General features: G+C 35.4%; 1 protein-coding gene across 9 annotated transcripts in view; it reads right to left on the bottom strand.

The window, feature by feature from the left end:
- MIA2 (MIA SH3 domain ER export factor 2) overlaps nucleotides 1-20,723 on the bottom strand; it is a 481,197-nt gene that overhangs the window by 22,672 nt on the left and 437,802 nt on the right. For all 9 annotated transcript variants that reach the window (XM_069082299.1, XM_069082294.1, XM_069082295.1 and 6 more), the window contains 7 exons: nucleotides 14,799-14,919; nucleotides 13,972-14,018; nucleotides 13,351-13,441; nucleotides 7,716-7,854; nucleotides 5,804-5,905; nucleotides 4,153-4,213; nucleotides 3,599-3,634 (listed from right to left, as the gene is read on the bottom strand). In XM_069082299.1, the coding sequence (XP_068938400.1) occupies nucleotides 3,599-3,634; nucleotides 4,153-4,213; nucleotides 5,804-5,905; nucleotides 7,716-7,854; nucleotides 13,351-13,441; nucleotides 13,972-14,018; nucleotides 14,799-14,919 (597 nt within the window). The remainder of the gene's footprint in view (nucleotides 1-3,598; nucleotides 3,635-4,152; nucleotides 4,214-5,803; nucleotides 5,906-7,715; nucleotides 7,855-13,350; nucleotides 13,442-13,971; nucleotides 14,019-14,798; nucleotides 14,920-20,723) is intronic.

Genomic DNA, 20,723 nt, shown 5'->3' with positions numbered 1-20,723 from the left:
TAATGCTTTCCCTATATATATATATGTATATATATATATGTATCCACTTTATTCTGTATATTCCTTGTTTGTACATAACTTTTTTTGCATATTGTTTCCACTAAAAACCATAAGCTCCTTGAGCAGGTAAGTGTCTTCTGCCTTTCTTTGAATTCCGTGGCTTAGCACAGTGCCAGGCTCCTAGTAAACACTTAATAAAGGGCTGTTGGTGGAGTGAAGATGGCGGAGTAGAAACAGGACCTCCGTGTGGCTCCAGCTCTCACCACCTCCAATCCATGTAAAAGGGGACAATGAACAAACTTTGGAGCTACAGAACCCACAAAATGACACAGAGAAGCTAACCTCCCACAGAGGATAGACTGGCAGGTGGCAGGAATCAGCCAGCGCAGCACTCTGAGAGCTGAGCCCAGCCCTGCAAGCGGGAGGTCTTAGCCCCAGGGAAGGCCTGACCAACCACTGGCTGGAGGGACTCCAGATCACCAGCAGCTGTGGCCGTTTCCAGAATTATCAACACATAGATGCAAAGGACAAAGTAAAAGGTCAGTGCAGTGTGGACTTTGGGATCCAGAAGTTGGGAATGTGTCCAGCTTCAGCTCCTGGCCTGCAGAGTGTAGGGGGACCAAGCGACCAGTCTGAGGGGTAATCGCTCTTGCTTTAACCTGCTTGGATCTGGATTGCTGTCTAGGGTGGAGGTCCTGGGGTGTGCGACCAGCTTGCCAGAGCATGTGGAGGCTTCAGAGAGGGCACCCAACTAATACCTGCGGCTGCTGAGAAAACCCCAGTGTTTGGGATGAAAGCTCCCCTGTCTGGTGGCAGAGTCCTACTGTGGCAAAAAGCCCAGGGGGGTCAAGTGATTGAAGGGCGCCATGAGCAGGCAAAGGAAGCAAAATAAACAGAGTACCCCAACTTTATACTCCTATTTTGGTGACAAAAAGTATCAAAGCATGGAACAGTAGGAAGACAGTGAAGTCAGAACTCCTGCACCAAAAGCTTCAAAGAAAAATGCGAACTGGTTACAGGCCATAGAGGAACTTAAGAAGCAAATAAGAGAAGTGGAGGAAAAACTGGGAATAGAAATGAGAACGATGCAAGAAAACTATGAAATGAAAGTCAACAGCCTGACTGAGGAAAATCACACCTTAAAAAATAGACTAACTCAAATGGCAAAAGAGGCTCAAAAAGGCAATGAGGAGAAGAATGACTTAAATTTTTAAAAGCCAAATTTGCCAGATGGAAAAAGAATCTCAAAAGCTCAAAGAGAATAATTCCCTCAGAATTAGATTGGAGCAAATGGAAGGTAGTGACTTTATAAGAAATCAAGATGCTGTTAAACAGATCCAAACAAATGAAAGAATAGAAGGCGATGTGAAATATCTCATGGGAAAAACCACTGACCTGGAAAATAGATCCAGGAGAGATCATTCAAAAATTATTGGACTACCTGAAAGCCATGATCAAAGAAAGAACCTAGAAATCATCCTTCAAGAAATTCTCAAGGAAAACTGCCCTGATGTTTTAGAATCAGAGGGCAAAATAGAGGTTGAAAGAATCTACCAATCACCTCCTGAAAAATATCCTCAAAAGAAAACTGCTAGGAATATTATAGCCAGGTTCCAAAATTCCCAGATCAAGGAGAGAATACTACAAGCAGCCAGGAAGAAACAATTTGAATATTGTGGGAGCACAATCAGGATAACACAGAATCTGGCAGCTTCTACACTGAAGGATCAAAGGGCTTGGAATATGATATTCCAGAGGGCAAAGGAGCTGGGATTAAAACCAAGAATCAAAACTGAGTATCATGTTTCAGGGGAAAATATAGTCATTCAGTGGAATAGAGGACTTTCAAGTATTCTTGATGAAAAAACCAGAGTTGAACAGAAAATTGACATTCAGATACAAGAAACAAGAGAAGCTTGAGAAGGTAAACAGGGAAAAGAAATCATAAGGAACTTATCAAAGTTGAACTAGTTACATTCCTACATGGAAAAATAATAATTGTAACTGATGAAACTTTTCTCAGTATGAAAATAGTTGAAGAAGGGTATATGGGCATATGAATACATATGTGAACTTGTGTATGTTTACAGGTATACATAGACAGAAGGCACAGGACCAATTTAATAGGAAGGAGTGATACTTAAAAGGTGAAATTAAGAGGTGAGAGAGGAATATAATGAGAGGAAATGGGGAGAGACAGAATGGGGTAAACTATCTCATACAGAAGAGGCAAGGGAAAATGGTTACAATGGAGGGGAAGAACAGGAAGACAAAAAGGCAAAACCTTATTCTCATTGAATTTCGTTCAGAGAGGGAATGACATACATACCGTGTTTCCCCGATAATAAGACCTATTCCGAAAATAAGCCCTCCCCTTACTGTGTAAGATTCCTCTAAAATAAGCCCTTCCCCCAAAATAAGCCCCTATTGAGATTGCTACTGCACTACACGCTACATTATGGTACCCTCTGTATGCACTGCCCCCCCCCCCCGTGAAAGGCACGCCGCGCTCCGAGCTGCATCCAATCAGAGCTGCAGCAGTTGAGCGCATCATCCTGTTCTTTATTGAATTCATTATTGAATAAAGGTACATTTTTTTGTTCACATTTACCTGTTTATTAAAATTGCTGTCAATGTTCATTAAAATAAGCCCTCCCTGAAAATAAGCCTTCTGGTGTTTTTCTATCCAAAAAATTAATAAGACAGTGTCTTATTATCGGGGAAACACGGTACTAAATAGGATATCTCACCCTACAGGAGAGTAGGGGGGAAGGGGATGAGAGGGGGCATGATGGAAGGGAGGGCAGGCTGGCGGAGAAGGAAGTTGGAAGCACCCACTTTTGAAAAGGGACAGGATCAAAATAGAGAATAGAACAAGTGGGAGGTGGGATAGGAGGGAGGGAAATATAGTCAGTCTTTTAAATATATCTACTATGGTAATGTTTTTTATAGCTACACATATACAACCTATACTGAATTGCTTATCTTCCCAGTAAGGGTGGGTGACAAGGAAGGAAGGGAATGAATCTGGAATTCAAAGTTTTAAAATCAAATGTTTAAAAATATATAAATACAATTATTAATACTATTTTACATGTAATTGGGAAATAAGATATACAAACATTGGGGCATAGAGATCCACCGTGCTCTACTGGAAAAGTCGAAGGGGGTATGGGAGAAGATATGGGAGAGAGCAGATTGTAGGAGGGGATATCCTGTGGGACCACTATTTTGGGGTGGTGGGTAGGGGAAAAAATATGTAACCCCAAATCTGGCGGAAATGAATGATGTAAACCAGAAATTAATAAAGCATTTGAAAAAAATAAAAAATTAAAATTTATTAACAATAAATAAATAAATGGTTGTTGACTTGACCTGATTCTTTAGAAAGAGTTTAATTTATAGTGTCATCCTGGTAAATGAAGGAGTAAACTGGTCCTTCTAAAAGGAATCATCAATCGTGAAAAAAAAAATTTATAATTTCAAAATAAGCTGTATTTTTTTTTGAAAAAGTACATTCTCTCACTTAGTTACAGGCACATTAGAAAATGATAAATTTTTTTGGAGACAAATATGTCTTTTAGAATTTAAAACTTACCCAATTATCATGAGCTTTTTTCTCATGAGCAGTGATCTGAAAAAAAGAGAAGAATTCAGAGGTAACTGAATGGAAATTTAGTTTAAAACATTCAAATTTGTCAATATAATCTATAATACATACATTGAAACTTTCATTTACAAAGGATCTTCTCTATAATAAATTTTCTCTCTCACAAAATGATTATGAAATGCTACCTTAAACTACCACATTGCTGAGTATTAAATTACACCAGTGTCTGACAATGAAGTCATTGGCCTACAATTAGAGTTAACAATTCAATAAATATAATGATGACAACACAATGGTATTTTTGTGATGACGTGTATTATACTGATCCTTCCCATTCTGGGATTCTCCCTGGAGAGGTAAAAGACACAGTAATTTTGAAGATATGCTAGGCTAGACCATAAGTATCTTTGTAATATTCCTTGTCATGACCAATCAGCCCAGGAGAGGGATCCCTGGTAGGAGTGCCTAAACTACACTATTCTAAGAAAGAAATACTAATTAAATCAATTCAGAAAAAAAGTCTTCCCTCCTCCCACATGTACCTGGCTTTCATATGAACGAATAGTCCTTTCCAATTCTTCTTCAAGATCCTTGGTTCGTTTTCTGTGATAAACAAAAAAATCACTATTAATAAAAAATTAAGAAATAGGGGCGGCCAGGTAGCACAGCGAGTAAGAGCACTGGCCCCAGTGTCGGGATGACCTGGGGATCAAATCCGGGCTCAGACATTTAGCACCCACCCAGAAACACCTGGCCATGTAACCTTGAGCAAGTTACTTAACCCCAAGTAAGAGCACCGGCCCCAGTGTCGGGATGACCTGGGGATCAAATCTGGGCTTAGATACTTAGCACCACACCCAAAAATAACTGGCCGTGTAACCTTGAGCAAGTTACTTAACCCCAATTGTTTAAAAAAAAAATTAAGAAATAGCAAAATATACTATTTGCACTAAAAATGCCCACAGCATCAGTTCTGTAACTATTACTATAAGAAATGAGTATAAACTATGCTACATGAAGTAATTACTTTCTAGAAATTTTAAATTAAAATTCTTTCCCTATTGATTCCGTTTTATGATTATTTGAAAATTTAACGTATGATTACATGGATCCACCAAAGCAAATCCTAATTCAAATGCAGTTTTCTGGTCATTAGAAGCATGACAGATTAAAATAATTGTCAAGATATATGGAATTATATTTTTTAAAAATTCCAGGGACCCTATGAGCTTCTAGATAGCATATGCAAATTTGAGAGGAAAGAAATAACCCCATCTTCTAAAAATCAACTTCTTTAAAAGAAAATGCAATGCCTTCTTCTCTTACTGTTTCACTTGGTGATCTCACCAACTCCCATGAATTCAGTTACCACCTCTATGTTGATGGGTCTCAGATCAACTTGTTCAACCCTAACATCTCTGCTAATCTCTAGACTCACATCTCCAACTGCCTATTGGAAATCTCAAATTGGATGTCCTGTTGACATCTTTAATTCAACATGTCCAAAAGTGAACTCATCATCATCTTTCCTCCCATGCCCTTTCCTAAGTTCCCTATTTCTCTTGGGGGAACCACCAATCTCCCAGTCAATCGAGCTCCCAACCTACATGTCATCCCTGACACCTTTCTCTCACCCTACTGTCCAATCTGTTGGCAAGTCCTGCCTATGTTTCCTCTTACACTGCCACCACCTGGTGCAAGCCATCTTTCCCCTTCATGCCTGGTCTGCTGCAACAGTCTTTCTGCTTTAGGTCTCTCTTGACTCCAGGCCATCCTGCACTCAGCCATCAAACTGATCTTCCTTAAGCACAGGTCTGACCATGTTACCATGATGCCTTCCTACTCACTTCAGTGGCTCCCTATCACCTCTAGAATAAAATTTAAATCCTTTGTTGGGCATTCAAAGCCTTTCATAAGTCTTTTTTTTGTGGACCAAAAAATCTTAGTACTAATACAAAAAAGATTAGTCTCTGGAAATCATTCACTAAAGAATAGAGGATGAAACTTAAAATCACATAACTTTACTATTTTCTGCCCCTTTACATAATGATTATATACAGATCACAGAAATTCAATGTAACCAATCAAAATTTTATTCAGTTGTATTGTAAAACTTATATGTAACTTGTAGTTTTCTCTAGGTGAGATACTAGATTAAGAACAACAAAAAGCAAAGCTAAGGTCTGTCAGTACCTGTAAGAATCAAGCTCTTCAGAAGCATGACTAATCTTTTCTCCTGCTTTGGAAAGTTTCTTCTCTTTCTGTAAGCGGTCATTTTCCTCCACAGTCAACTTCCTAAAAACAAAAATACCTTTGTTTTATCAGTTTCTTCAACCCCTCTACCAAAAATAATTTGTTTCCTACAAATTTTATTTATGTAAATACTACCTAGCTTGGAACTTGTTGAAACCTCAAATTATGGAACTGGTTGTTACAAAAACTTCTGAATTTACCATTGTAGAGTTTTCTCTTTAAGCAGCTATAAAAAGGTTATTAAAAAAAAAAAGTTCTGGAGCTATGATTGGTCTTATAACTTTGTATCTTAAAGAAGCACTGTATTTACAGAACAGTCATCAACTTAAGAACACTTTATGTTCTAAAAGTTTGTTTGTAAGCTGGTAAATCCCCACGCTAGATCACAAATAGTACTTATAAATGCACCCAAAATATAGTACCCATTATTATTACTATTACAACTATATACAAACAACATTTATAGTATTATCTCTATGGGAAAAAGCAATATAGTTCTAATTAAGATTAATTGAGTTCTAATTATTTCTAATTAACTATTTCAACTCTCCCTGCCCCTCAACTTAAGAAACATTTAAAAAAAAATTTTAAAAGCTTTGGTAATCATAAATTCCAATTCTGTAATTCACAACGAACTTAAAACAAGAAAAAATCCTTAAGCTATGTATTTGGAGCATTATTTTATGTCCAAAAAATCCATATAGACTCCTTAAAACAAACCTAAAAAGCATCTCTTTGTCTGACTCATACCGTCTCTGTGTAAAGCAGTGTAGATGAGGAAAGAATGACTTTTCTTTTAAAAGCAGGACTTTTAAAGTCATTCTACAGAGCTACTTCTATCAAATCCTAGTAAAACAATCACAGGCAACTTTCCAAGACTGTAAGTTGCAGAGTTCCTATAGATCTATGATGGCAGAGGAGGCATTCTCACTGGGAGTTTGCTATACCAAGAAAATCACAGACCTTCCCCCTTTCCCAGTCAAAAAAAAAAAAGTTCACACACACACATAGGTATGTGTATATATGTATATCATGCGTACATACACATGAGATATATATAAATATATATACATACATACACACACATATAAAAGCAGTCTCCAACTTAAAATAATTGACTTTTGAAAATTCCACATATAACCTTAACTTCCACAATAGTTGTAACTACTTCAAATTTCCCTTTGACAACATATTGTGGGGGAAAAAAAACTTCCTTTTAAAGATAAACCAAAGAACTACAATATGTATATGTCTTAGACTTCATTTTATAAAGCATTCTTGCAGATGCACTTCTCAGTTACTCCTAAAAACCCAATTCACTGAAGAATTTTCTTTCTAATTCATCAATGCAAACTTAAGTTGGCTGAAGTAACCTAACAAAGTACCATTATGTTCTAGTACTAAGAAAGTGACCTTTTAATAAAACTATTAAAATGAAAAAAAATTTTCTTTTTTAAATCCACATATACCTTTTAAAGAGCTGCTTCCATCCTAACCACACAGAAGCCTTTCCTTGGGACTATAGCTGGACTTGACTAGCCATTGAAGCCCCCACTTAGCTCCCCAACCACTGAGTTCTCAACAGTACTCCTATATTATGGGTTAAATAAATTTTTGTGAGACTAGAATGGGAATCTAAGTATAACTGTTAACATAGTTTCTATGGAAAAAAATAATACTGATACAAATTACAAATGAACTTTTGGAATACAATTTATATTCCTTAAATGAGGGCTATTATTTCCATATAGTACTATAAAATCAAATTACACATGCTAAAAGCTTGACATTCAAAAATTTTTTGAGATTTCACTTGCCAATAATAAATAAGAAGGTAAAATCTTCTTAGTACCTATGAAGTTTCATTTCATTTTCTTGATACAATTCAGTCATTACTTTAAGTTTTTGTTGAAGCTTTTGCACCTCACTCTCAAAATATGCTTTTTCAGTCTGCAAAGACACTTGCTCAGTCTGAAGAACTTCCATTTGGCCTGTGGAATTCATCAAGGACAAAAGTCAAAACTTAGACTTAATACTGCGAACCAAATAAGACTTCACAAAGAAAAACCCTAGTAACCCAAGATATTTAAAAGCAATGAAGGTGATGCCCTTTCCTCTCTATAGAGACAAATATCTAGAAAAGTATGGACCCACTTACAATAAACCAAAGGAAAGAGAGAGCTCAAAAATACAACCAAAACGTGCAGGCACAATATGGAAAACACCAAAGCTTTTGGAATGTTTTTTTTGTAGAGACTGTCCACAACAAACCATCTTAAATCTTCCTAAGACTTAAACGGCTCTAATTACATTACTTTTAACCAATATTTCACAAATTACAGTGAAGGATAATGAGGAAAGCCCTAATGAAGTCTTAGAGACAGGAGTTTCAGAAGCAAATTTAATACGTCTACCTTTATTTAGTTATTCTGAAATTTTTTTCCATTTAAAAATTCTGAACTTAACAAATATCAACTAAAATGAGCACTTCTGTATTCACAACAGGACAGAGTATTTAATACAATGAAAATGTGAATCTTTATCATGGACAGGTAGCTTTTCTTTTAAAATACCTAATAAATTCAAAATGTTCCTTTCAAAGCAGTTCTGCTTCTCTGTGATCACTTCTGGCCTTCTTGCTGCTCTTTCTTGTGAATTTCAAAAACATGTTTCAATTGTATTTCCTTCTCCTTTCTTCAACCCTATTCCTGGCTCTCCTTTCCAGACCTCATTCCCCAAGCCCATTAAGAAACAAAATTTTTGTAATAAATATGCATAGGCAAGCAAAAAGGATCTCCACATGGGCTGTGTCTGAAAAAAATCTGTTTCACTCAGCACCTTAAGCTCACCATCTCTCTATCAGAAGGTAGGGAACATGCTTCCTCACTGGCTCTCCACAATCACTGCACTGGTCAGAATTCTTAAGTATACATGTTATCATAAAAATTGTTCTCCTGGTTCTGCTCACTTCATTCTGTATCAGATCATTCAAGTCTTTTCAGGTTTTTCTGGAAAAGCCCCTTTCATCATTTCTCATGGTACATAGTAATCCATTACATTCATATGTCCTAATTTTTTCAGCCATTACTCAATTTATGGGCACACTCTTTGTTCCCAGTTTTCTGCCACTACAAAAAGAGTTGATATCAATATTTTTGTGCATGTGGGTCCTTTCCTCTTTCTTTGATCTCTTTGGAGTACAGGCATAGTAATGGCACTGTTGGGTCAAAGGGTTAAGACCAGTTCAGTGACTTTCTGGGTTAAGTTCCAAACTACTTCCTAGAATGGTTGGACCAATTCAATTCACAGCTCCACTAATGGAGCCCCAGTACACCTACAGCAATTGTCATTTTTCTTTTTTTAACTTTTGCCATTCTGAAGGGTGTGAGATAGAACTTCAAAGTTGTTATAATTTTTATTTCTCTAGTGTTTTCAAAGCACATTTTTTCGTATTCGTCAAGAATCTGGATTTCTTTCTTTGAAAACTGTCTGTTCCTATCTTTGACCATATATGTATTTAAACATAGCTCCTATTTTTATAAATTTGAATCAATTCCTTAGGTATCTTGGATATCAGATATTTAATCAGAGAAACCTGTTTAAAGGAATGAGGAGTATGAAGAATTCAGAGAAGCAAAGGAAGACTTCTATGAAATGATGTGGAATGAACAAAGTAGAACCAGAACAATCAATAAAAAACAGTTATACAATGTGAATGAAAATAATATTAAAAAGCAACAAAATCATGTCAAATATAATGAATAGTGCTGATTTCACATTATAAAGTACACCTTTCCATTCTGTTAACAAATAGTAACTACAAAAAATAGAAAGTAACATCAGCTGCAATCACTAGTTTTGCTTAAATGTTTTTCCTTCTATGGGAAGTTACTTAGGATAAGAGTCCATAGAATAATAGATCTAGACCTGGAAGAAACTTCATAGGAAGCCTAGATCAACTCCCTTCATTTTGTAGCTAAGTTATCCAAGGTCACAGGAAATAATCAGCAGAGCTAGACTCTGAACACAAGTCCCATGGGTCCAAGTAGAGCACTCTTCCACTGTGCTTTGATGGGGGCACAGCAGGTAAGAGAGCTAGCCTCACAGCCAGGAAGACCTGAATTCAAATTTTACCTCTGACACATTCTGGCATCTAGGGAATTCTATAATTTTGTAAGTTGAAGAGAAAGCGCTGACTTACATTAAGTAAAATGAATTTTTCTCATCTAGGAGTTTACTATATCAATGAAATCACAGGTTTAATCCCTATCCCTTCTTTCCTAACCCTAAGGAAAGTACTACACAAGGAGAGATTTCTTTGATAGAAAGTTACATGCTGCAAAATAAAATGTTACTAAAACAATTTTAAATGAAATAAATGTAATAATGGCCTTTTCTTGGGAGCTTTTGATGCTGCTGATCATCCCCCCTTCAAATATTTTCTCTTTCCTGGGATTCTATGGCACTGCTTTCTCCTCCTACCTGTCTGCTCACTCTTTCTAAAACTCCTATAATGGACATCACCTATCACCCATCAAGCATGGCTACCTTCCAAGGCTCAATCCTATACCATCTTCTCTTTCTATACTCTTTCCCTTGATAATCTCATCTATCTCCATAAGTTCAACTGAAATCTAGAAAAAGGAGTGGTAATGTAAAAGCCAGCATAGCTTCATCAAAAAGAGATCATCACTTCATTTCTTTTCTGACAAGGTTATTATTGTCATATAAGCAAAATTCCAAAGCTATAGATTACTTAAGATTTTAGATAAGCATTTGTCAAAGTCTCTCAAGTTATTCTTATGGAAAAGTCATAGAGATATGGGCTAGATGATAATACAACTAAATGAATTCACAACTAAATCAATGTTCAATCCCAAAGAATTTAATGGTTAGATGTCAATGTGGAAAAAGGTCTCCAGCAGACAGTCCCAGGTATCTGTGACTTGGTCCTATGCTGTCTAGAATTTTTAATAATGCCTCTTATGGAAAGACATAGGTGAGATGCTTATAAAATTTGCAGATGACTCACTCAAACCTGACTCAAAATATGTCAGATAACAAAAGTCAGGATCCAAAAAAGACTCCATAGTCTATGATGTTCAGATCAATATAAGATGAAATATATCAGAGATAAATCAGCTTTATAAGTATTAGATGAGGGAGTCATTGCTAAAGAGCAATTTATATGAAAAAAAAAATCTGGAGGTTTTAGTGGACTGAGAGATTAATATGAGCCAGCAGTGTGGTATATCAGCTGAGCAAACCAATGTGTGCTGCATAGAAAGGAACATAACTTCCCGGAGCACTGAGGGCATTCTGTATTTCCCCCTAGTCATACCACATCGTAAGTGCTGTCTTTAGTTTGGGGGTGCTTTATTATAGGAAGTACACTGATAGGTTGGAGGATATACAGAGAGAAGACTACCAGGGAAGTGAAGGGTGTCAAATTTACGTCATATGAGAACTGGCTGAAGAAAGGCATAACCAGGAGCAATGGGTAGTTGCAAAGGTAGTTGCACTTAGGCTTGACAAAGGAGGCTTCTAACAATTATAACTATTCAAAACTGGAATGGGCTACCTTCAGAGTAATAAGCTCCCCCTTACTCAAAGTCTTTAGGTGAAGACTGGATGAATACTTGTCAAGTAGGCAGGGAATAAGGATTAGACCTGTGATTTTACTGGTATAGAAACTTGTTCTACTGAGGCAGGTCAGCCCCTTCTCTGAAACTTACTCTTACAGAGCTATCTGAAACTCTGAGAATTTAAATAACTTGCCAAGAGTCATTTGCTAATAGGTGTCAAAGGCAAGACTTGAACCTAGGTCTTTCTGGCTTTGAAGCCAATTCTATTCACTGTATAATAGAAGGAATTATCCTCAAGTATGGGCTAAGGCATGATCTCTAAGGTCCCTTACAGCTCTAAAATTTGGTGAGTTTGTGATTTATTATATTTACATGGATAATCTATCTATCTATCTATCTATCTATCTATCTATCTATCTATCTATCTATCTATAATCTCATTTTTGTATCACCAATTACATACATCTCAAACTGAATGTCTTGTCAGTATTTAAAACTCAACATGTCCAAAACAGAACTCATAATCTTCCTCTCCCAAACTTCCTTTTTTTTCTGTTGAGGACACCACTATCTTCCTAATCACCTAGGTTTATAAATTTGGAGTCACTCCTGACTCTTTTCTCTTCTTCACTCTACATATCCAATCCAATTTATCTCTCCTTTTCATCCCCTTTATTTCTACTCAAGGCTACCTCCCTAAGGTAGCCTTCTTGCCTAACCTACTAATAGAGAGCTTTCTAAATGGTCTCCCTGCTTCCAGTTTCTACCCCTTCCAAGTCATTTTATCTAATTCCAAGTCACTTATCTAATCTTCTTAGGTACATATATTAGAATGTTATTTCTCTGCTCAAAACTTTTCAGTTACTCCCTATTGCCTCTAGGATAAAATCCAAACTCATCAACCTGACTTTAAAGACTCTCCATAATCTAACTCCAAAACCTATTTGTCTCATTATCACATTACTTCCCTTCACATACTCTATGTCTGAGTCAAACTAGTTGTTCCCTGAACTCAATATTCTATCTTCTGTCATCCTGTTGTGTCACAGGCCATACATAGCTCATGCCCAAGAAACACTCCTTCTTGTTCCCACCTTCCATGGCTAGTCTTTCTCTTTATTCATGGTTAAGCTCAGACCTCATCTACCCTGTGAAGCCTCCTCTGACTTAAAATTTTAAAGAAAGTTGGTCCATAAGTTTTTCAGCTTTGTGAAATAAAAAAGACTATGAAAGTTTTAAATAAGACTAGTAAACATTCAGTTTCAATACTAAATTACTCCAATGTACATTTATAAGTCAAAAGTATGGTAAGAATGGACACAAAAAGAGGCAATACTTCTTTTATACATCTATTCTGAACAGGCAGCCTGGTGGAAAGTAATTGACTTCAAGTCAGGAAATCATGGATTCAAATCCTCTAACATTTGCTAATAACTAAATGATCATAAAACCAGCTTCGGTTTCCTCATTTGTAAAAAGTTGTTAAAGTCCTATATAAATGTCAGTAATTATTATTTTGTAATTAAGTAAAATGGAAGGGACTATGTCATTTTTGCTTTTGAACAAAATTTAAATTTATGTCACTGGGTTATATATTCAATGTATTTTAAGAGGTTTTTTTTTTTAATCCCACTTTCAAGCATGTTTAATCTACAACTGTATTTAATACAACAAAGCATAATCTGGATAAACCTAGTTAAAATGTTAAGTTGTTTAAATAAAAATAAGAACTTTAAATAATCTTCACAAAACAATCAGAAATAAACTTAACACATTCCTTTAAAATTAAAAAGCTCAAAAGCAATAAGATTACAATTACTTCCTAAAAGCTGGAATCCGTTAATCTTGACATTATATATATATATATATACACACATACAGGTAGGCAACAATGACTTTTACCTTTAAGTTCTTCCTTTATCTTATCTTCATCACACAGTCGAGAATATATATGGCTCCTTTCTGCTTCCACGGTTTTTAAACAAGCATTCAACTTTTTAAAGGGCAAAGTATTTTTAAAATAAAAAAAGGAAACATTTATCATTATAAACATTTGTACCCATAACACTATTTACTCACACAACTTCCTCTCCCATTTTTTTCCAAGTATTTTACCATTTCATGGATCTGGAAGGATGATGGTAAAGAAATATTTCTTGGCCAATTAAACGTATCTTGTACTTAATTGCAAAAAAACAGGGTAGAAGATGTAGATTAAGAGGAGGAAAATGGGAACTGTGTAAAAGAAGAAACATATAGTGCAAATGTAAACAAATAAGATGACAAAATAGTTCTGAACTGAACCTAGGACTTTGTTATAAAAATTTTTTAAGTTGAAAGTTAAGGATTTATGAAATTTGAACATTTGAGTGATCTTTCAATAATAAAAATCTATTAATACAATCCTGATAAATTCTTTAATGTGTTTGTACTGCTATATTTTATGGAATTAAAATGGATACAGTTGTCTATTTTTCTGTTTATCCCTTTCACATGCTGTTTATATCATTAAGTAATACATACCTTAGCAGCATAAATCAGTTTTTTCACAGTCTGCTTTTGTTGATCATCTACAGTAATTAATAAAGAACAGACATAATACAATAAGTCAAGTAAATAGTACACTTCCATGACACCTTTAAGTCAATTTATTGTTATAAATTCGCTATACCGGAGCTTTACTAACGCTTCCAGCTGTACTGAGGAATTTGGAATAAGACAGGTCTGCCTCACTCTTGTTCTTCAGGACATCTCAACAGAAATACTAGAAGGGTCCCATTATAACATTTTATACAGTTCCACGTATAAGGTACAAAAGGAAAATTATACATGAGGCCCTCTCATATAAACGATTTTGTAATGGGTTAAATGGAGGACAAATGATCCAGAGATAGCACTAAGTATGTTCGGTTTAGGGTAATAATTTTTTTTCAACATATAAGTGCTAACATGAAAAATGCAATTTTAGAAAAACAACATTTGCTGCTCCTTTATGCTCTTCTTTCCACACCCAACTAAAAAGGAAAAGGTATGTAGCGTTAAAGTCAGGAATATCAGTTTAAGAATGTAGTGAATGGGGCTTCAGCATATTAAAGTAACTGTGACCTCTCTAGATCTCAACCAAGAATAGCAATAACAGCATAAAGTCCCCCTAAAATTGGAGTATTAAGTTATGAATAATGCAAAGAAAAAATTTTTGATCTAGTTACTCAAAACACACTTCAAGTGTTTGGTTTCCCTTTATTATTGGGCCTTACACATTTCAAAATGACTGAAAACAAACAAAAACTTAGCACCTAACTTAAATTTTTTTAGCAAAAAGATAAGTTTCAGAAGTTAACTTCAAATACCTAAGTGGTCTCCAATTGCCAAGTCCCTGCTTATTTCAGCTTCACAATGATCATCACTGACATTTTCTTCCCCCAGGGCAGTCGTCCAGTCTTTCATCTTCAGCAAGCATTCCGTCAGAGACTTGAGATTTACCAAAAAGGGAAAAATAAATGTGAGTAATAGATTTCAAATTCTCCTTTATTTGCACTGTCTGTACTCTAGCAATTAGTACATGACGTTTCTCCTACTCACCTGTGTCATTAAAACACATGTAAGCAGTAGACGGAACAAATAAACTTTCAAACAAAACAGTTCATTTCACAGCCAAACCACATGCTACTGCCCCATCCTTCTAGGTGTGTGACCACAAAGTAATGAAACAAAAAATTCTTATCTGATTTTAGAGGCAAAGGTAGCATTGAAAAACTGATCACAGAAGCAACATCTTACAACATGTCTGAATTTGCTGCTGAGTAAGATTAACCAGCTTTGTACTAGCAACTATGGTAAACAAAAGTGAAGACTGTATTTTATTTCACATTAAAATTCTTTAAAAGTTAAAACAAAGAATATCAAAGAAATCTAACTGAGACTACTGGGAGCTTTAAAAAAGCTCATGGGGATGAAATAAACTCAAAGACAAGAATTCTAATGGGCACAAAAATAAAGTTAGGGAAAACAAACAAAAAGGATGAGAAATGAAATAGTACTCAAATCATCCACAGAACTTATTAAAATGTTACAAAATTCAGACATGAGTTATTTAAATGAAACAAATAATGGTGAGAGATTAAAATTTAGATTTTAAAAAACAGCTTCATTTGAACAGAAAACTTGAATATAAGGAAGGTTTCTGCAATCTACTACATCTTTACAGTGATTAACAAAATCAATAAGGTCTTTGTTCTGACCTTCTGGAGGAGGCTAGATAAAATAACTCATTTCTGAGGGAAATGTAATAAAACAATGTATACTCAACATAACTCACTTCAAAATTCAAAATGTAATGAAATATGATATATTCAGTATGACCCAGAAACAAACTTTTTGCTTTGGAAAGTGCTAGCTTTCCCCAAATGTTTGTTCCCCAAAAAACAAGCAATTGAACAGTGAATAGAGCACCAGCCCTGGAGTCAGGAGGACCCGAGTTCAAATCTGGCCTCAGACACTTAACACAAAAACTAGCCTTGTGACCTTGGGCAAGTCACTTAACCCCAATTGCCCTCCAAAAAATAATAATAAAAAAAAGAAACCAGAAATTAGAAAAATGCTAATTTCTCTGACTTTAGTCAATGGAGGCTATAGAAATTCCTTAACATTCCTGTAAAAGTCCTATGTAAAGAAAAGCCAATTGTGGCAAATAATCAGCTATTTCACTATAAAAATGCTCTAAAATTCACACTGTGCTATCTGGAGGGAACAACAAAAACCTTTTTGGTCCTAGTTTTGCTTTAAAAAAAAACTACATCATGAAACCTGGTTCCAGATTACTTCTGGCTATTTCTAAAAATCAAATCCATTTCTCAGAGGATAAAAAATATTGAAAAGAATGTGCTTCAGACACAAAAGAAGAGTTCCCCAAATGGTAACAAGAGCCGCATTTGGGAATAATCTATTTGGTCTAAGAAGGCGACTATTCCCCCATGTTAATTCAGCTGAGGTTTCCACTCACACACCATCTCACATCTGCCTGCTGCTGTTAACCTGGGCTCCTCCCCCCTTGGACCTGCACCCCTCCACATGTAACTGGGACCCAGACTTCCAGAACCGGTTCTTCTTGAATCAATGCCTTCCACAGGAAGTTCACCGACTCATCTTTGGAGCTCCTGTACTAGGACCCTACCCCTGAATAGTAATTGAAAGTGTGGAAACTAGCCAACTTAGTCTACCGTCTCTACTGGCTGGCCCAAGATACAAGGCCATTCCTTATTTTCACATCCTATCCTTCCAATGACCCTGACCATCTTCCCATCTGCCTACTGTCACTGACCTGCACCCACCACAGCGAACCTGAGACCAGGATTTCTATATCCAATCTACTTGAATCCAGGCAGCAGTCCCTCGTGAAGTTAATCCACTCATTTCTGGAGCACTATCCACCCCAGGGCCCTACACAGTTAACTGGTGACTAAGCTAGCCCACTTTCTCTACTCACTGGCCCTAGATACCAGATCGTAATTCAGTTTTACATCTCATTCAGCTATCTTGCCTCCTACCTCATCACATACCACCCTCCCCGACTCAAAACCCTTTTCATATTCCCAGAAGAAAAAGCTAGTTCTATTGCTGAGTCAAAATGCAGTCTATTGACATTTGCAGTACAATTCCAAATTGCCTTCAGAAAGGCCTGACCAAAAGTGCAGTAGTTAACATTCACCTGTCTTCCCTGAGTTGCTTCAACAGCAGTCATTTTCCTTTTTTTTTTGTCATCTTTGCCAGTTTGATGGGGGTGAAATAGAATCTCAGGATTGTTTTAATATGTATTTCTAATTATTACAGATTTAAAGCATTTTTTTCATTTGACTGTTGAAGAGCTTAAATTTGAGAACTGCCTATTCACATCCTTTAATGGTAAGGAAGAATTCTTCTCACACATTTAATTCAGTTCCTTATATATCACTTTTACCAGAGAAACCTGCAACAGTTTTTCCTGGTAAACTGTTTTCCTGCTCATTTTAACTGCATTGGTTGTATTTGCAGAATAATCTTTTAATTGTGCATGATCAAACTGTCCATTTTGCCTTGTGATTCTCTCTATCCTTTGTTTATGAATTCTTCTCCAACTAGTGGCTGCAAAAGGAGTCTTCTTTGCTCATCTAATGATATAACTTTTCCTATCTAAGTCATGTATCCATTTGGAGCTCATTTTCCAAGTGGCCAGAGGTTTGGGGCTAATCCTAATACCTGCTAGACTGCTTTCCAGGTTTCCCTGCAGTATCTGTCCAATAGCAAACTCCTACCACATTGCAAGGTCTTTGGGATTACTGAACACTATGCCACAATGGTAACCCGTTCCAATGATTTTTTTTTTCTATTTTTAAATTAGTACCAAATAGGTTGATGATTACAGCTTTAACGTATCTGCTATCTGGTATTATATTCCTTATAATGTTTTTTCCCTTCCTTATAACGTTTTTTCATTATTCTCTTGAGATTCCTGGTCTTTTGCTCCTCCCAATGAATTCTTTAAAATTATTTTTTTTATTTCTGTAAAAGTAATCCTTTGGTACTTGATTGATATGGCAATGATTAGTTTAGGTACTAGTGTCATATTTATTATATTGGCTTGATCTTTCCAGAATTAATATTTATCCACTAATTTAGGTCTGTCTCTATTTTATAGTTGCATTCATATAGTTGTGTGTGTGTCTTGGTAGGTAGGTAGACTCCAAATATGTCATATATTCTGCAGTTATTTTGAACAGAATTTCTCTGTTTTTTTCTGTGTACCTTGGCTGGTAACATACAGATAAGCTAAAGATTTATGTGGGTTTATTTTACACCCTGCTACTTTGTTGAAAATTTTCAATTATTTCAATTAATTTTAAGTTGAATCTAGGATTCACCAACAAGAACTTCGTATCATCTGCAAAAAGCAACAGTTTTGTTTTGTCTTTGCCCCTTGTTTATTGTCTCAATTTCCAGCTCTTGTCTTACTGCTATACATCGCACTTCTAGCTCTATATCAAATAATAACTGTGATATTGGACATTCTTGCCTTTACTAACCGCTGTTAATACTACAAAGGTCTCTAGTATTTCTCTATTACATATAACATTGACTATGGGTTTTGCATAGACATCACTTACTCTATTAAGGAAAAAACTCCTTAAAAAATTCCTATGATTTCTAATTTTTGATGGAATATTGAATTATACATATCAAAAGCTTCTTCCAATATTTGCTGATAGAATCATATTATTGATACTGTTGTTAATGTAATTTTCCTTATAGTGAACTTACCTATGTCCCTAGTATAAATTCAACCTGGTCATAATTTATAATCTTTTTTTTTTTTGCTTTTTGGAGGGGGGAGGGCAGGGCAATTGGGGTTAAGTGACTTGCCCAAAGTCTCACAGCTAGTAAGTGTTAAGTGTCTGAGGCCAAATTTGAACTCAGGTCCTCCTGACTCCAAGGCCAGTGCTCTATTCACTGTCTCCTAGCCTCCCAAAATTATAATCTTTTGATACATCAAGGTAGCCTCTGTTCTAAGATTTTTGCACTGATGTTATTAAGGATATTGGTCTACAATTGTCTTTTTCTGCTTTGTCTTTCCCCGCTTTAGGGACCAAGATCTTATTTGGGTCACAAAAGAAGGCTATTAGGACCCTTTCTTTTTCTACTTTTAAAAGCAGTTTACATAGCCTTATAACTTTAATTGTTCTTTGAATGTCTGATTGAATTCATTTAAAAAACTATCTTGTCTTCAGGCTTTTTTAAATTTATGGCTCATTTTTTCCTCCAGAATTTTGGTTATTTAAATTACTTTTTCTGTTAATCTGAGCATTTTTGTAAAAGAAAAAAATATATATATATACTCACACACATACACATATTATTTCATCTAAGTAATCCATTTTGTTGGCATGTAACTGGGCAAAATAATTACTGAAACTATCTTTTCCCCCCATATTAGTCCCACCTAATGTGAAAGGAGAAACAGACCAAAAGGAAAAAAAAATAAAGTGAAAATAGTATGTTTTGATCCACATTCAGATTCCATTAGTTTTCTCTCTGGATATAGATACATTTTCTTTCATGAGTACTTTAGAATTGTCTTGGATCACTGTATTTCTGAAAAGAGCTATGTCATTCATAGTTGATCATCACTGCTGCTGTCACTGTATACAATGTTCTCCTGGTTCTGCTCACTTCACTTCGCATCAATTCATAGAAATCTTTCCAGGTTTTTCTGAAATCGTCCTACATGTCATTTCTTATACCACAACAGTATTCTATTGCACTGATGTTTGACCATTTATTTATCAATTGGGGAATGACTTATTTTCTATAAATTTGATTCAGCTCTCTATATGTTTGAGAAATGAAGCCTTTATCAGAGACACTTGCTGTAAAAGCTGCTTCCCAGCTTTCTCCCTTCCTTTTTCTTGGTTGCATTGGTTTTGTTTGTGCAAAAATTTTTAAGCAAATTAAGAGAGCAAGGAATAATTTATTTGTCAGATTTATGGAGAAGGGAAGAATTTCTGATGAAACATGAGACAGAGAGCATTACAAGACATAAAATGAGTAATTCTGATACTATCTTTTATTTCACTTTTATTTGTTGTGAAATGTTTTTTTTTTTCATTTTTGAAGCAGGCAATTTGGTTTTCCATTCTCTTTTTCTAAAGAAATCGTAACAGCTGTTTATTAGTTTTTGGTTTGTTTGTTTTTTTTAATCAGCTCCTAGTTTTATTAACTTAACGGTGTTTTTGCTTTCAATTTTGTTCTCTTGATTTTCAAAATTTACTAATTCAAAATTCAAAACCGACACCTGCTTCCCCCAGAGCTTTATCCATTTTTTCCCCTCACACACTCCTATTATTTGAAATAGCAAATATTGCTCCTTTTTTCTCTAGAGTATTATTTTTCCTTCCTTTTTCTTTCTTAAGATTATATTTCAAAAATGCCAATCCCTCTTTTCGTCTTATTTAAATTCCTCTATGAACTTTGAAAACACTGGGGTTCTAGAGTGATATGTGTTCCCCCTGTTAGAATTAAATATTTGCTCTTTCCAACCGCTATCACCTTTTTAGAGTTCTTTTGATACTTCTGTTTGCATTTTTGTATTTCAAAGATTCTATGAAGTTCTGGTCTTTTCATCAAGATTGTCTGGAAATTCTCTATTTCATTAAAGATCCACTGTTTCTTCTGATGAAATTACAACTCAATTTTTCCAGCTCTTAGTGGAAAAGCTCTATCTTTTGCTCTTTGGAATATCATGT

This window comes from Petaurus breviceps, unplaced genomic scaffold (assembly GCF_028583685.1).
Source record: "Petaurus breviceps papuanus isolate PSGF00001 unplaced genomic scaffold, PetGlider_PUasm1.0 164, whole genome shotgun sequence".
Classification (NCBI taxonomy): domain Eukaryota; kingdom Metazoa; phylum Chordata; class Mammalia; order Diprotodontia; family Petauridae; genus Petaurus; species Petaurus breviceps.
This window is presented reverse-complemented; position numbering and strand designations above follow the sequence as displayed.